The sequence below is a fragment of the Elgaria multicarinata genome, chromosome 5, assembly GCF_023053635.1.
Source record: "Elgaria multicarinata webbii isolate HBS135686 ecotype San Diego chromosome 5, rElgMul1.1.pri, whole genome shotgun sequence".
Taxonomy (NCBI): Eukaryota; Metazoa; Chordata; class Lepidosauria; order Squamata; family Anguidae; genus Elgaria; species Elgaria multicarinata.
In genome coordinates, this window is record NC_086175.1 from 137,403,230 (window position 1) to 137,415,412 (window position 12,183).

At 47.5% G+C, this 12,183-nt stretch overlaps 1 protein-coding gene across 1 annotated transcript; it reads right to left on the reverse strand.

Moving 5' to 3' along the window:
• Positions 1 to 2,563: 2,563 nt before the first annotated feature.
• Positions 2,564 to 3,538, reverse strand: LOC134399711 (olfactory receptor 52N4-like). The gene has a single exon (XM_063127798.1). It carries the CDS (start codon positions 3,527 to 3,529, stop codon positions 2,564 to 2,566), a length of 966 nt encoding a protein of 321 aa, XP_062983868.1. The 5' UTR covers positions 3,530 to 3,538.
• Between the last annotated feature and the right edge of the window lie 8,645 nt (positions 3,539 to 12,183).

Below are 12,183 nucleotides of genomic sequence, written 5' to 3' on the forward strand. Positions count from 1 at the left end.
CCACCTCTGAGGAAAAGAGCAAAGCCACAGCCCAGGAGCTCTGTGGCAGGGAAGCAGCTTCAGAGACCTCTTGCTCTTCATCCCAGCCAGCAAGTATGAGGTCGGAAGTATTTGTACACCCTGGGAAGTGTTGCTCCACTTGCTCTGAAGGAGCTTCTCTGGCCATTTCCCTCACATGGCCAGAAAAGTGAAAGCATCGTAGCCTGAATCCCTGATTGACATCTGTCAGATCCCTTGCAGAGTTTGTTCAAGCCCTCATAATAACCCCACTTAGGGTAGCCGGAGAACAGCCTTCTATTCTGGGGAGCTGTCAAAGTGCAGTCCTCTTAGTCATGGGGTCTCTAGTTGAAGGGTTGGCCGGTTCAAGTCTGGGTGAAAACCAAAAAAACATAAAGAGGAAGACCGGCAGAGGCCTTGACGTTGCCCAGCAGACTGAGCAGACGCCTATTGCATTTCTATATAAATTATAGTTATTATTCCTAAATTTGCACCTATTCATAAAAATGTGCACCTTTTTCAGCGATGTGCAAGTCCCCACCCTTCCACCAGTCGCCTCGATCCAAAAGAAACATTAAGCACAAGACCTTTATTAGGATCAATGAGTAAGACACAAAGGACTGAGCCAAGTGTTCAGTATCTGAGTATCTGGACAGGGATGACCTGGCTTCAGTCGTCCATGCTCTGGTAACCTCCAAGTTAGATTACTGCAATGCGCTCTACGTAGGGCTGCCTTTGAAGACGGTTCAGAAGCTGCAGCTCGTGCAAAATGCAGCGGCCAGATTGATTTCGGGAACCAGAAGGTTCGACCATATAACACCTGCTCTGGTCCGCTTGCACTGGCTGCCTGTATGTTTCCGAGCCCAATTCAAGGTGCTGGTTTTGACCTATAAAGCCTTACACCAGCCTTCCTCAACCTGGGGCACTCCAGATGTGTTGGACTGCATCTCCCAGAATGCCCCAGCCAGCTGGCTGGGGCATTCTGGGAGTTGTAGTCCAACACATCTGGAGCGCCCCAGGTTGAGGAAGGCTGCCTTACACAGCTTGGGACCACAATACCTGATGGAACGCCTCTCCCAACGTGAATATACCCGGTCACTACGTTCAACATCTAAGGTCCTCCTCCGGGTGCCTACTCCGAGAGAGGCTCGGAGTGTGGCAACAATGAGGGACAGGGCCTTTTCAGTGGTGGCCCCCAGACTTTAGAATGATTTCCTTGGTGAGGCTCACCTGGCGCCAACGCTGCTATCTTTCCGGCACCAGGTTAAGACATTCCTCTTTGCCCAGGCATATGGCGGCACATCTTAATCACCCACATGTTTAGTTTTTTAATGGTTTTTAATGCTTTATGTATGTATGTTCTGTGTTTTAGAATTTTAAATTTTGTTTTCTCGTTTTTATCTCAATTGTAGAATTTCTGTAAACCTCCCAGAGAGCCCTGGCTATGGGAGCGGTATATAAGTGCAATAAATAAATAAATAAATAAACAAGTGCCTGAGCTTATCAAACTGTGGATCTTCAGACTGCATGTAGCAATACAATTACCTGCAATTTGGGCCTACTAATTATTAGTTAAGCTGCTCTCGCACACACACTATTCTTTAACTCCTATTAGTTTGAAATGGCAGCAAATTTAATGGTTCATAGCCTCATTAAATACAGACGGACTGGGTTCGGATGTCACGATAACCCACAATGGGTTAAATAACTCACAATGGTTTGTTTCACCCATTGTGGGTTATTGTGTCATCTGTCCATTATTATATTTATTTATTTATTTATTTATTTATTTATTTATTTATATAGCACCATCAATGGGTTATTTCGCTTACCTACAAGATGAGGTGGCAAGAACAGTTCAGATCCCCCCCCCCGCTCCTCATGGGCGTTCTCTGTTTCCAATCATACAGGAGCCCTGGTTCTCCCATTCACAATGGTGCAGCAGCTTCCTCTCCTTCGGGTGGGAGGACTTCAGCTGGACAGGTGGGGTGGGGTGGGGTGGGGGGATGTGTCAAATTACACACGGCAGTTTAATAAGCTTTGAACAGTAGTTTGTGTGGCCGGGCATCATGGACTATTCCAAACATAAGCTACTGTGGCTGCAGCTAGACCTAAGGCAGTGGTTCCCAAAGTGGGCGGTACCGCTCCCTGGGGGGCGGTGGGATTGCATAGGGGGGCATTAAGAGGCAAGGAGGCGGCAGGGGGAGCTAAGAGGCAAAGGGGCAGCAGAGGGGCACTCGAGGTGGTCTTTTCCGAGAAGCGCCTCTCCAGAAGGTCTTAAAACCTAAGGACATTTTTATGGGAGAAGGTAGTTTGGTCCCAAGCCATTAGGGGAAGAATCCACACATGTGTTAATGCCATTTAAGAAGAGTCCTTTTAACGGTGAATTGAAATGTTTCAAAAGATGAGATGGAAAGACAGGAAGCCTCTGTACTACTGTCATGGTGGCTGGATGGTGGCTTGAAAGCTATTGAATGTTCTGAAAAGATGGGTACTTCTCCTAGGATATAAGATGAGCATCTTTCTTGATGGCCTGGCTCGTGTGACCTTTTTCCATCGGTAGTCCTCAGTGGTGCTGAGATGTCATGGTCTTTCCCTTATGGAACAACCGTAGGACACTTTCACGGATCTCTTTGGTCTTCACTCCATAAACAATGGGGTTCATCATGGGGGGAAGAAGCAGATAAAGATTGGCCATAATGATGTGGACGTGAGGAGCAATATGGTGCCCCCCAAAGCGGTGTGCAAAGAAGGTGAAGAATGCAGGTGTGTAAGAGATGGTGATGGCGCAAATATGTGCAGTGCAGGTGCCAAAGGCCTTGCTCCTGGCTTCCTTGGAGGAAAGGCCCACAACGGCCTTCAGGATCATGAAGTAAGACACGGTGATGCAGAAGATGTCAAAGCCTCCTATCAGCAGGGCTACGGTCAGGCCATAGATAGCATCCACACGGATACTGCTACAGGCCAACTTCACCACCGCCATGTGGTCACAGTAGGTGTGAGCAATGACATGGGTGCTGCAATATTGCATTTTCCTGACCAGGAAAGGGAAAGGTAGGATGAGGAATGCTCCCCTGAGGAAGGTAACCAACCCTACCTTGAGAATGATGGGATTGGTCAAGATGGTGGCATATCTCAGTGGGTAACAGATGGCAACAAATCTATCTAGGGCCATGAGCATGAGGACCCCAGACTCCATCCCGGTGAAGGTGTGGACAAAGTACATCTGGACCAGGCAGGAGTTGAAGTCAATTTCTTTAAGGTTCAGCCAGAAGATGCAGAATGCTTTCGGCATTGTAGACGTGCCCATGACAATGTCCGTGACAGAGAGCATGCAGAGGAAGTAGTACATGGGCCTGTGAAGAGCCTCTTCTGTCCAGACGATGTAGAGAAGCCCACAGTTCCCCACCATGCCGATAAGATACATGGAAAAAAATGGAAAGGAGATCCAGACATGAGCATGCTCCAGGCCTGGGATCCCATTCAAGAGAAACTGCATCAGCGTGTTGCTTGTTTGGTTGGCTGTTGCCATGTTGAGGACATGAAGAGCATGTTCCACTCTACAACCTGAAGAGTTGAAGATGATAAAAAAAAAACAACAACAAGAAGAAATTGATGAAATGTTTTGAGCAGTACCTACTTCCTATAATAGCACTTAGGGTCAATGAAATCTTCCTTGATAACATTTGATTAATTTACCATTTTCAAAAACATAGGAAATACATTATAATTTGTGCGAAACCTCCACTAATGCCTGTTACAATTTCTTTCTGTCCATCCTTACATTTTATCCTTTCTGATGCATGAGTGAAAAAATGCCCATTTTTATCCCATTCACTGACATAGGATGTCGTGACTACTACAGCCACGCATGCATATAAAACAATCACCCATGCATCTGATGATGATTATGGAGGAGCACCTTGGAATCACCTTGCATGCATGGTTGCCTTTCAGAAGCTCTTCTCATGGAATAGATGGAAGGCTCTTTCCTTAAATTGCTGGGGAAGATGGGTAGGAGGGCGCTGTTGCACCGTATCCTCCTTGTGGAACTCTGGTCAACAGCTGGTTGGCCACTGTGTGAACAGAGTGGACCCATGGTCTGATCCAGCCTCAGGGCACTTCTTATACTCTTATGAATCTGCTTTGTTTTCACCCCATAGATGATAGGATTCATCATGGGAGGAAAGAGGAGGTAGAAGTTGACCAACAGGAGGTAGAAGTTGGCCACACCACAACATGACCAAATCATAGAATCATAGAATAGCAGAGTTGGAAGGGGCCTACAAGGCCATCGAGTCCAACCCCCTGCTCAATGCAGGAATCCACCCTAAAACATCCCTGACAGATGGTTGTCCAGCTGCCTCTTGAAGGCCTCTAGTGTGGGAGAGCCCACCACCTCCCTAGGTAACTGATTCCATTGTCGTACTGCTCTAACAGTCAGGACGTTTTGACTGGGGTCCTCATGTCCAGCTGGAATCTGGCTTCCTTTAACTTGAGCCCGTTATCAGAGAATCATAGAATCATAGAATCAAAAACAGCAATTGCTGTAGCCAAATTCAGAAATGGCCTTTCAGGTGTCTCCTGGCAGTGGGCTGCGTCTCGGGTGACCGATGTAACAACAGTCAAAAGAACACAAGAAGAGCCATGTTGGGTCACACTAAAGCTCCGTCTGGTCCAGCATTGTGTTCACCCAGTGGTCAAACAGCTGCCCATGGGAAACCCACAAGCAGGACTTGGGTACAACAAGACCCTCCCACCCATGCTCCCCAGCCACTGGTGTACATAGGCGTACTGGCCCCAATATGGGAGGTAGAATCATAGAATCATAGAATAGTAGAGTTGGAAGGGGACTAAAAAGCCATCGAGTCCAACCCCCTGCTCAATGCAGGAATCCACCCTAAAGCATCCCTGACAGGTGGTTGTCCAGCTGCCTCTTGAAGGCCTCTGTCAGGAATGCTTTAGGGTGGATGTCTGCATTGAGCAGGGCGTTGGACTCGATGGCCTTGTAGGCCCCTTCCAACTCTACTATTCTATGATTCTATGATTCTATGATTCTAGTGTGGGAGAGCCCACAACCTCCCTACTGCTCTAACAGTCAGGAAGTTTTTCCTGATGTCCAGCCGGAATCTGGCTTCCTTTAACTTGAGCCCGTTATTCCGTGTCCTGCACTCTGGAAGGATTGAGAAGAGGTACTGGCCCTCCTCTGTGGGACAACCTTTGAAGTATTTGAAGAGTGCTATCATGTCTCCCCTCAATCTTCTCTTCTCCAGGCTCAACATGCCCAGTTCTTTCAGTCTCTTCTCATAGGGCTTTGTTTCCAGAACCCTGATCATCCTTGTTGCCCTCCTCTGAACATCTCCATCAGGACTAGTCACCACTGAGAGCCATTTCTTTATTTCATTTTCATGCTGCCAAACAGCCAAAGCTCCTTTATCCTTCGTTTTAATCCTCATTTAAATCATCCTGCATTGCTGGATTCACTACATCTTCTGATAGTGAATTCCACAGTTTAACTCTGAGCTGTGTGAAGGAGGACTTCCTTTTATCTGTCCTGAATAGGCTGTCCTGAATCAGCTTCACAGGATGACTCCAGATTCTAGTATTATGAGAGAGGGGCGGGGGGAATGTTTCCCTCTCTGCTTTCTCCACACCGGGCATAATTTTGTATGCCTCCATCATTTCTTGCCTCCCTCACCTTTCCTTTAAGATAAATAGATGTCGTAACCTTCCCTTGTAGTGATGATGCTCCAGCCCCTCTGTCGTTTTAGTTTCCATTTTCTGCACCTTTTCCAACCCTACAATATCCTTTTTTAGGTGTGTTGACCAGAACTGCATGCAGTATTCTAAGTGTGGGCACACCATAGACTTGTATAAGGGCAGTATTTCCGGTTCCTTTCCTAATCGTGCCTAACTTGGAATTTGTCTTTTCCACACCAGCCATCCACCTGCCATTTATCAGAAGATTAATTGCAATTTTGAAAGGTATCTTTCAGTTCTTTGTGTCACTTCAAAGAACAGTAACCCGTCCAGGATGTCAAGAAATGTCTTCCATTGTGTTGTGCTCACAGCCCTTGTGAACTCAGACATTGGCCCCGTTCAGAAGACACCTTAAACCATGGCTTTAACCATGGTGAATAAGGTTTTTGCCTTATTCATCGTGGTTAAAGCCGTGGTTTAAGGTGTCTTCTGAACAGGGCCATTGTGAAAGCAACATGGCTTCATGGGTAAATGCCTTATACCAGGTCAGATGACTCCTTCATCAATGCCTGCTATTGCATTTCTGTCTACCACTGGCTCTCCAGGACGGTCTCAGGCAGAGAAGTTTCCCCATCACCTGCTACCAGATCCGTTTAACTGGAAATGGCATCAGCGACTGAACGTTCACCTTTCTGTATGCAAAGCAGAGGCTTCTCCCACTGAAATACAGTCCTTCCCCATTTTTTATGACAGTATATTTATGGGTATGGACTATTGAGCAGGGGGTTAGACTCGATGGCCTTATAGGCCCCTTCCAACTCTAGTATTCTATGATTCCCTGGTTTTTTGTATTTGTGTATTTTCTTTTATGACCTATATTCAATGCAATGAAAAAGCAAACAAATATAAACTCTCAGCAATTGCGGAAGCATGTTCTCTATCCAATCATGTCAGATACGATACTATTGCACATTATCTATCAGATGCTATAAGATCAAACATATCCTTGTCAACTATGGAATATTATGTAGTATTACAAACTACTGCAAACCAGCCACCAAATGCTGTCAAATATGGTTTGAAACCATCTCGCAGGGAAACCTTCAGTCCTTCAGAAGCTTATCAGGGAGTCCTCTATGAGATGAGCAGCTAAAAGGCATCTTCCCCATTACGTCTAGATTTTCAATGGCAATGCTTAGAGACAAGAGGGTGTTAGTTCAGGGAACCCTCTCGCATCACAGCGGGTAACAACAAAGCCCGACACCACCCCCTGTGAACCCAGAATGCACCTGAGAACGTGTCCCAGAATCGGCTGCAATTTGGCCAATATGCTGAGATTCCTTGACAGCCATCCATGTGCAAAGTACCCCTTGAAGACAGAAAGTTGGAAAACCATTGTAATAAAACATTGCTTTTCCAGCTACAATATTTCCTTTATTATTATTATTATTATTATTATTATTATTATTATTATTATTATTATTTATATAGCACCATCAATGTACACGGTGCTGTACAGAGTAAAACAGTAAATAGCAAGACCCTGCCGCATAGGCTTACAATCTAATAAAATCATAATGAAACAATAAGGAGGGGAAGAGAATGCAAACAGGCACAGGGTAGGGTAAAACTAACAGTATAACAGTATTTGTCTAGACAAATACTTTGTTTATTTGTCTAGACAAGCCCCGTGGATTGTTGCTGGAGAAGAAGTGGGTGTTGATGGAACCTTTGGCTGGCCTTGTATGGCTAAGAAAGAGCCTTCACCTTTTGAAAGTCCTTTTTCACCAAAGCAGCAGCCTCAGGACCTCAAGAGGCAGCTGGACAACCCTCTGTCAGGGATGCTTTAGGGTGGATTCCTGCATTGAGCAGGGGGTTGGACTCGATGGCCTTGTAGGCCCCTTCCAACTCTGCTATTCTATGATTCTATGATTCTAAGACGCGCTGGTCGTGTGATAAATTTCGCTGCACCTTTCATTGCACTCACCTTTTGCAACCTCGTCTCCTTGCAACATCTTTCATCTTTGTGGCCAGGGCAGCTCTGAGAAGAGCAAACGGCTTTGACGCAGCACAGAGAGAATTGCTCGCTTCCTGATGACCCGGCGATCCCAAGGTCTCTGCTCATGATCAACTGTATGCCTGACCATCAACTTATGCCTCTCACTATAAAATGGGAGCTGGTTTATGAAGCTTCTGTGTATGGAAGCCCTTTGGGGATTGATGGGGCTCTGCTGCTTGAGATTCTCTGTGTGATGCCCAGAGACTTGAACCTGGACCAGGGGGATTCCCTTTAGTCCCTGAAATTCGTTCTTCATGGCTGGGAGGGGAGATTAACCAGAGGATGTTTGTAAACCTCTTTTTGGCTGAGTGGACAGATCATAGAATCATAGAACAGTAGAGTTGGAAGGGGCCTACAAGGCTATCGAGTCCAACCCCCTGCTCAATGCAGGAATCCACCCTACAGCATCCCTGACAGAGGGTTGTCCAGCTACCTCTTGAAGGCCTCTAGTGTGGGAGAGCCCACAACCTCCCTAGGGAACTGGTCCCATTGTGGTACTACTCTAACAGTCAGGACGTTTTTCCTGATGTCCAGCCGGAATCTGGCTTCCTTTAACTTGAGCCCATTATTCCGTGTCCTGCACTCTGGGAGGATCGAGAAGAGATCCTGGCCCTCCTCTGTGGGACAACCTTTGAAGTATTTGAAGAGTGCTCTCATGTCTCCCCTCAGTCTTCTCTTCTCCAGGCTAAACATGCCCAGTTCTTTCAGTCTCTCTTCATAGGGCTTTGTTTCCAGACCCCTGATCATCCTGCTGCATGATGTGACAAGGGGGGGACCCTAAAATCCTTCATTCGATTATTCAATATATTTGTGGAAATTTACCAAAACCCTCCCATAAATCATCATAATCACTGCCCACTACTTAGAATTATAGAATCATAGAATAATTGAAGGGGACCTATACATTCCCTGCTTCCCATCTTACTCTTTGTGTTGTTTGTCCTGTTCTATTTTCTTCAAAATATCTTCCAATACTTTTTTTTATTTTTTTCCTTTAATGTTTCCCTAGTTAATAGAATGTGGTTTAGTCTCCATATGTAACCACTTTGAATTTTTTATTCTAATTCTACCTCTGCCCCTATTGGAGCATGGTCTGTTACTTTTAGAAGGCAGTCCTAACCTGTTTCTGAAACGAGAGTGGGCCTCCGTGGGGAGCTCATAGCTGGGGGGCAGCACCGAGAAGACCCCTCTCGCTTGTTGCAACCTTCCAAGCCTTGCTCAGAGGAGTCACTCAGAGGAAGACCCCAGAAACTGATTGTAGTGTCCGGGTAGGTTCATGTCAGGCGACGCATTCTTTCACGTATTGCTGTCCCGAGCCATGTAAATTGGCCTTAATAACTACAACAACCATTTTAAAAGGCCAAGACAAAAAGACTCCCTTCCGTAGCAAGACAGGCCACAGCCTGAGAGAGCTTTGTGGAAAAGGCTGGGCTGAAATAAAGCTTAGGCCAGATCCACACCAATCAGGATATAACACTTTGAAAGCGGTTTGAAAATGGTATATGGAGTGTGTCCTGAGCCCCAACAGTTGTCAATACCGTTTGCTCTCCTCTGGGGTTGTCCCCACATGAAGGAGTGAGTGCCGGGGGGTGGAGGGCATGTGTTGGATCCCGGATTGGATCTGGTTTTTCTTTTTCCACTGTTTTACAATTACCAGGAGACCTGAAGAAAATGAGGAGTCAGCAGAACGTGCAATTCCCTTAAATGTCAAGGTCTCAGCTGGACACTTATTGAATTATTGTATGGAAGCATTTTCCTGCAATTAATCAATTAGTGATTGCATCATTGTACAGGACTGCCTATATAAGTAGCTGTGTTTTTCATGCTCTTTATTCTTCATCTTACCCCATCTTGATGTATGCTGCTGTGTATTGATCGTCTGTGAGTATTTGTATATGTGCTGCCATAACTAAATTATTTCAACTGTCAGTAAAGGATTTGCTTTTAACTTACAAAGAATCCTTTGCCTCATTGAGTCTTTGCTGCATCCTAAACTGAGAGCTGCTGCTACTTCTGCTCAACTCTGGTTCAGAGTGTGATTTTCCAACAGCATGTGCATGCAAGGAGGAGGCACTGGGGCACCTGCACCTCCTCACATCCCAGTGGGTTTTTTAAAAAACCTTTTCTTCAGAGGGAGCACACAGGAGGACATTCGGCCCATGCACTGGGGCGCCTCCTCAAGTCCCCACGCCAGAGAACCACAGAGGCAGCCCAGCAGCCATTCAGCTCACTGTCCCACCCCCTCCCCCTGTCTGGGCCAATGGTGACCAATCAGCGTTCACTATCTGCCCAGACACACCTCCAAAGTAGCTCTGGAGCGAGGCAGCAGACAGCAGGTGCCATCGTGGCCTCACTCCAAGAGAAAAAAGTCTGGGTACGTCCCTGACTTCTTTAATTCGGAGCTTCAGGGGAAAGCCCTGGGACAGCCCCGCAATGGCTGCTGCATCATGTATGCATGTATGTATTTGTTTATTGCACTTATATACCGCTCCCATAGCTAGGGCTCTCTGGGCGGTTTACAGAAATCCTAAAATTAAGATTAAAACAAGTATACAGAATTTAAAATTCTAAAACACAGAACATACACACATAAAGCATTAAAAACCATTTTAAAAACTAAAACATGTGGGTAATTAAGATGTGCCGCCATATGCCTGGGCAAAGAGGAAAGTCTTAACCTGGCGCCAGAAAAATAGCAGCGTTGGCGCCAGGCGAGCCTCGTTAGGGAGATCGTTCCATAGTCTGGGGGCCACCACTGAAAAGGCCCTGTCCCTCGTTGCCACACTCTGAGCCTCTCTCGGAATAGGCACCCAGAGGAGGACCTTAGATGTTGAACGTAGTGACCGGGTGTATTCATGTCAGGAGAGGCGTTCCATCAGGTATTGTGGTCCCAAGCCCTGTAAGGCCATGTAAATGGCCTTGCGCCGCTGCAGATCCGCCCCAGGGCTTCCCCCTCCTCAAGACAGGGCCTCGCAATCTCCATTCCTGATGTTTCCGCTGAGCAAATACCAGTGGGGGTGGGTGGGCTGGAAAGAAGAACTGCAGATATATCCGTCCGCTCCGGGTGCTGAGGGTGGCCTTCTCTTCCCCCCCCCCCACCAAGCACCCTCTGTCCTGTACACAACCACTGCAGACTAGCAGGGCTTTCTTTCCACTGGGGAGGGATTTGGGTCAGCCATCCGTATGCTTTTAAAACAAGCTTCAGTTCAGGATCATTTTAGTAATAAATTTACTAATAAACCCAATTTGTCCAAACCATCCAACTATGTGACAGCTAATGGTTTGGAGAAGCTCCTGCCGAAATTTTCCAAGAAGGTGCCCCTATCATAGGAACATTGGAGGCGGCCTTCTCCTGAGCCAGGCCACCATCACCCCAGTCCCTCTAGCCCAGTATGGTCAACACTGACTGGCAGCTTCAGGCACGGACCTTTCCCAGCTCTGTCTGGAGACGCTGCCAGGGGATTGAAGCTGGGACCTTCTGGGTGCCAAGCGGGGGCTCCACCCACTGAGCCATGCTCCCTCTCTAGCATCACTAGCAATACCGCTAGCAAGCATACAGGCATTCCTAATGTTTGCAGAAGAACAGACTCCTACCATGGCCAGGACGCTTGGGACTAATGGACCAGTCTGTGGGGATGTATAGCGTCCCTGCTGCATTGCTGCTCCCCTGATCATGGCCGGAATCCCATGAGCTGTGCACTGCAGCTGCCACCTCGTAGGAGTCGTGGTACCAAGTATAAAGCACTCTGCTTCCAGCCAGCTTGTGGACTATTCTGCATGTGTGCGTGTGGCTGCAGAGAGACCCAAGGCAGCACAGCCAGCGTCACGGCAGCGAGCTCCAGGTGAGCATGGAGAGGCAGCACCTCCAACAAAACCTTTTATGGCAATAACTGTTATCTCCCCAGTTCTCTGTCTTAGAGCAAAGGGCAGCTAGAGGCTCACTGACACTGAGAAGGTCATCAGAGGGTGACGCCTGAGGGAAGCAGAAGCCAACGCGCAAAGGGATGAAGCCAGCATGACTATCCTGGTGCAGGGCCTGGAGGGAGGGAAGCATGAACAGGACTCCCAGCTTTCTCAGCGCGAGGCTGGAGCTGTCCAAAGCTGATGCTTACGGTGGTATTTCTGAAGTGGTGGGGGGACACCAGCAGCCCAGTTTTCCTTCACGTTCTCACCTCTCCTGGGCAACTCAGACATGCAGGATGCTCATTTTCAGGGTGCCCTTTGCGCTGGCAGCCGACCATGAGTTGAGAGTTCAACCTGGGGGTGTCACTTACTTCCCACCGCACAGAGATGCTTGGAAGAAGGGGGGCTCCGTTTGGGGACCAGGCAGAGCTCCTTGGCTTCTGCCGTGCTGGGCACAAAGACCTGCCTCTTGCCGCCTTTTCCACGGCTGCCCCCGCCGCCACTAAAAGGAGGGAGGGAGGGAG

Coding starts and splice junctions, on each gene's coding strand:
- LOC134399711 (XM_063127798.1), bottom strand. CDS start 3,529: ATGGCAACAGCCAACCAAACAAGCAACACGCTGATGCAGTTTCTCTTG.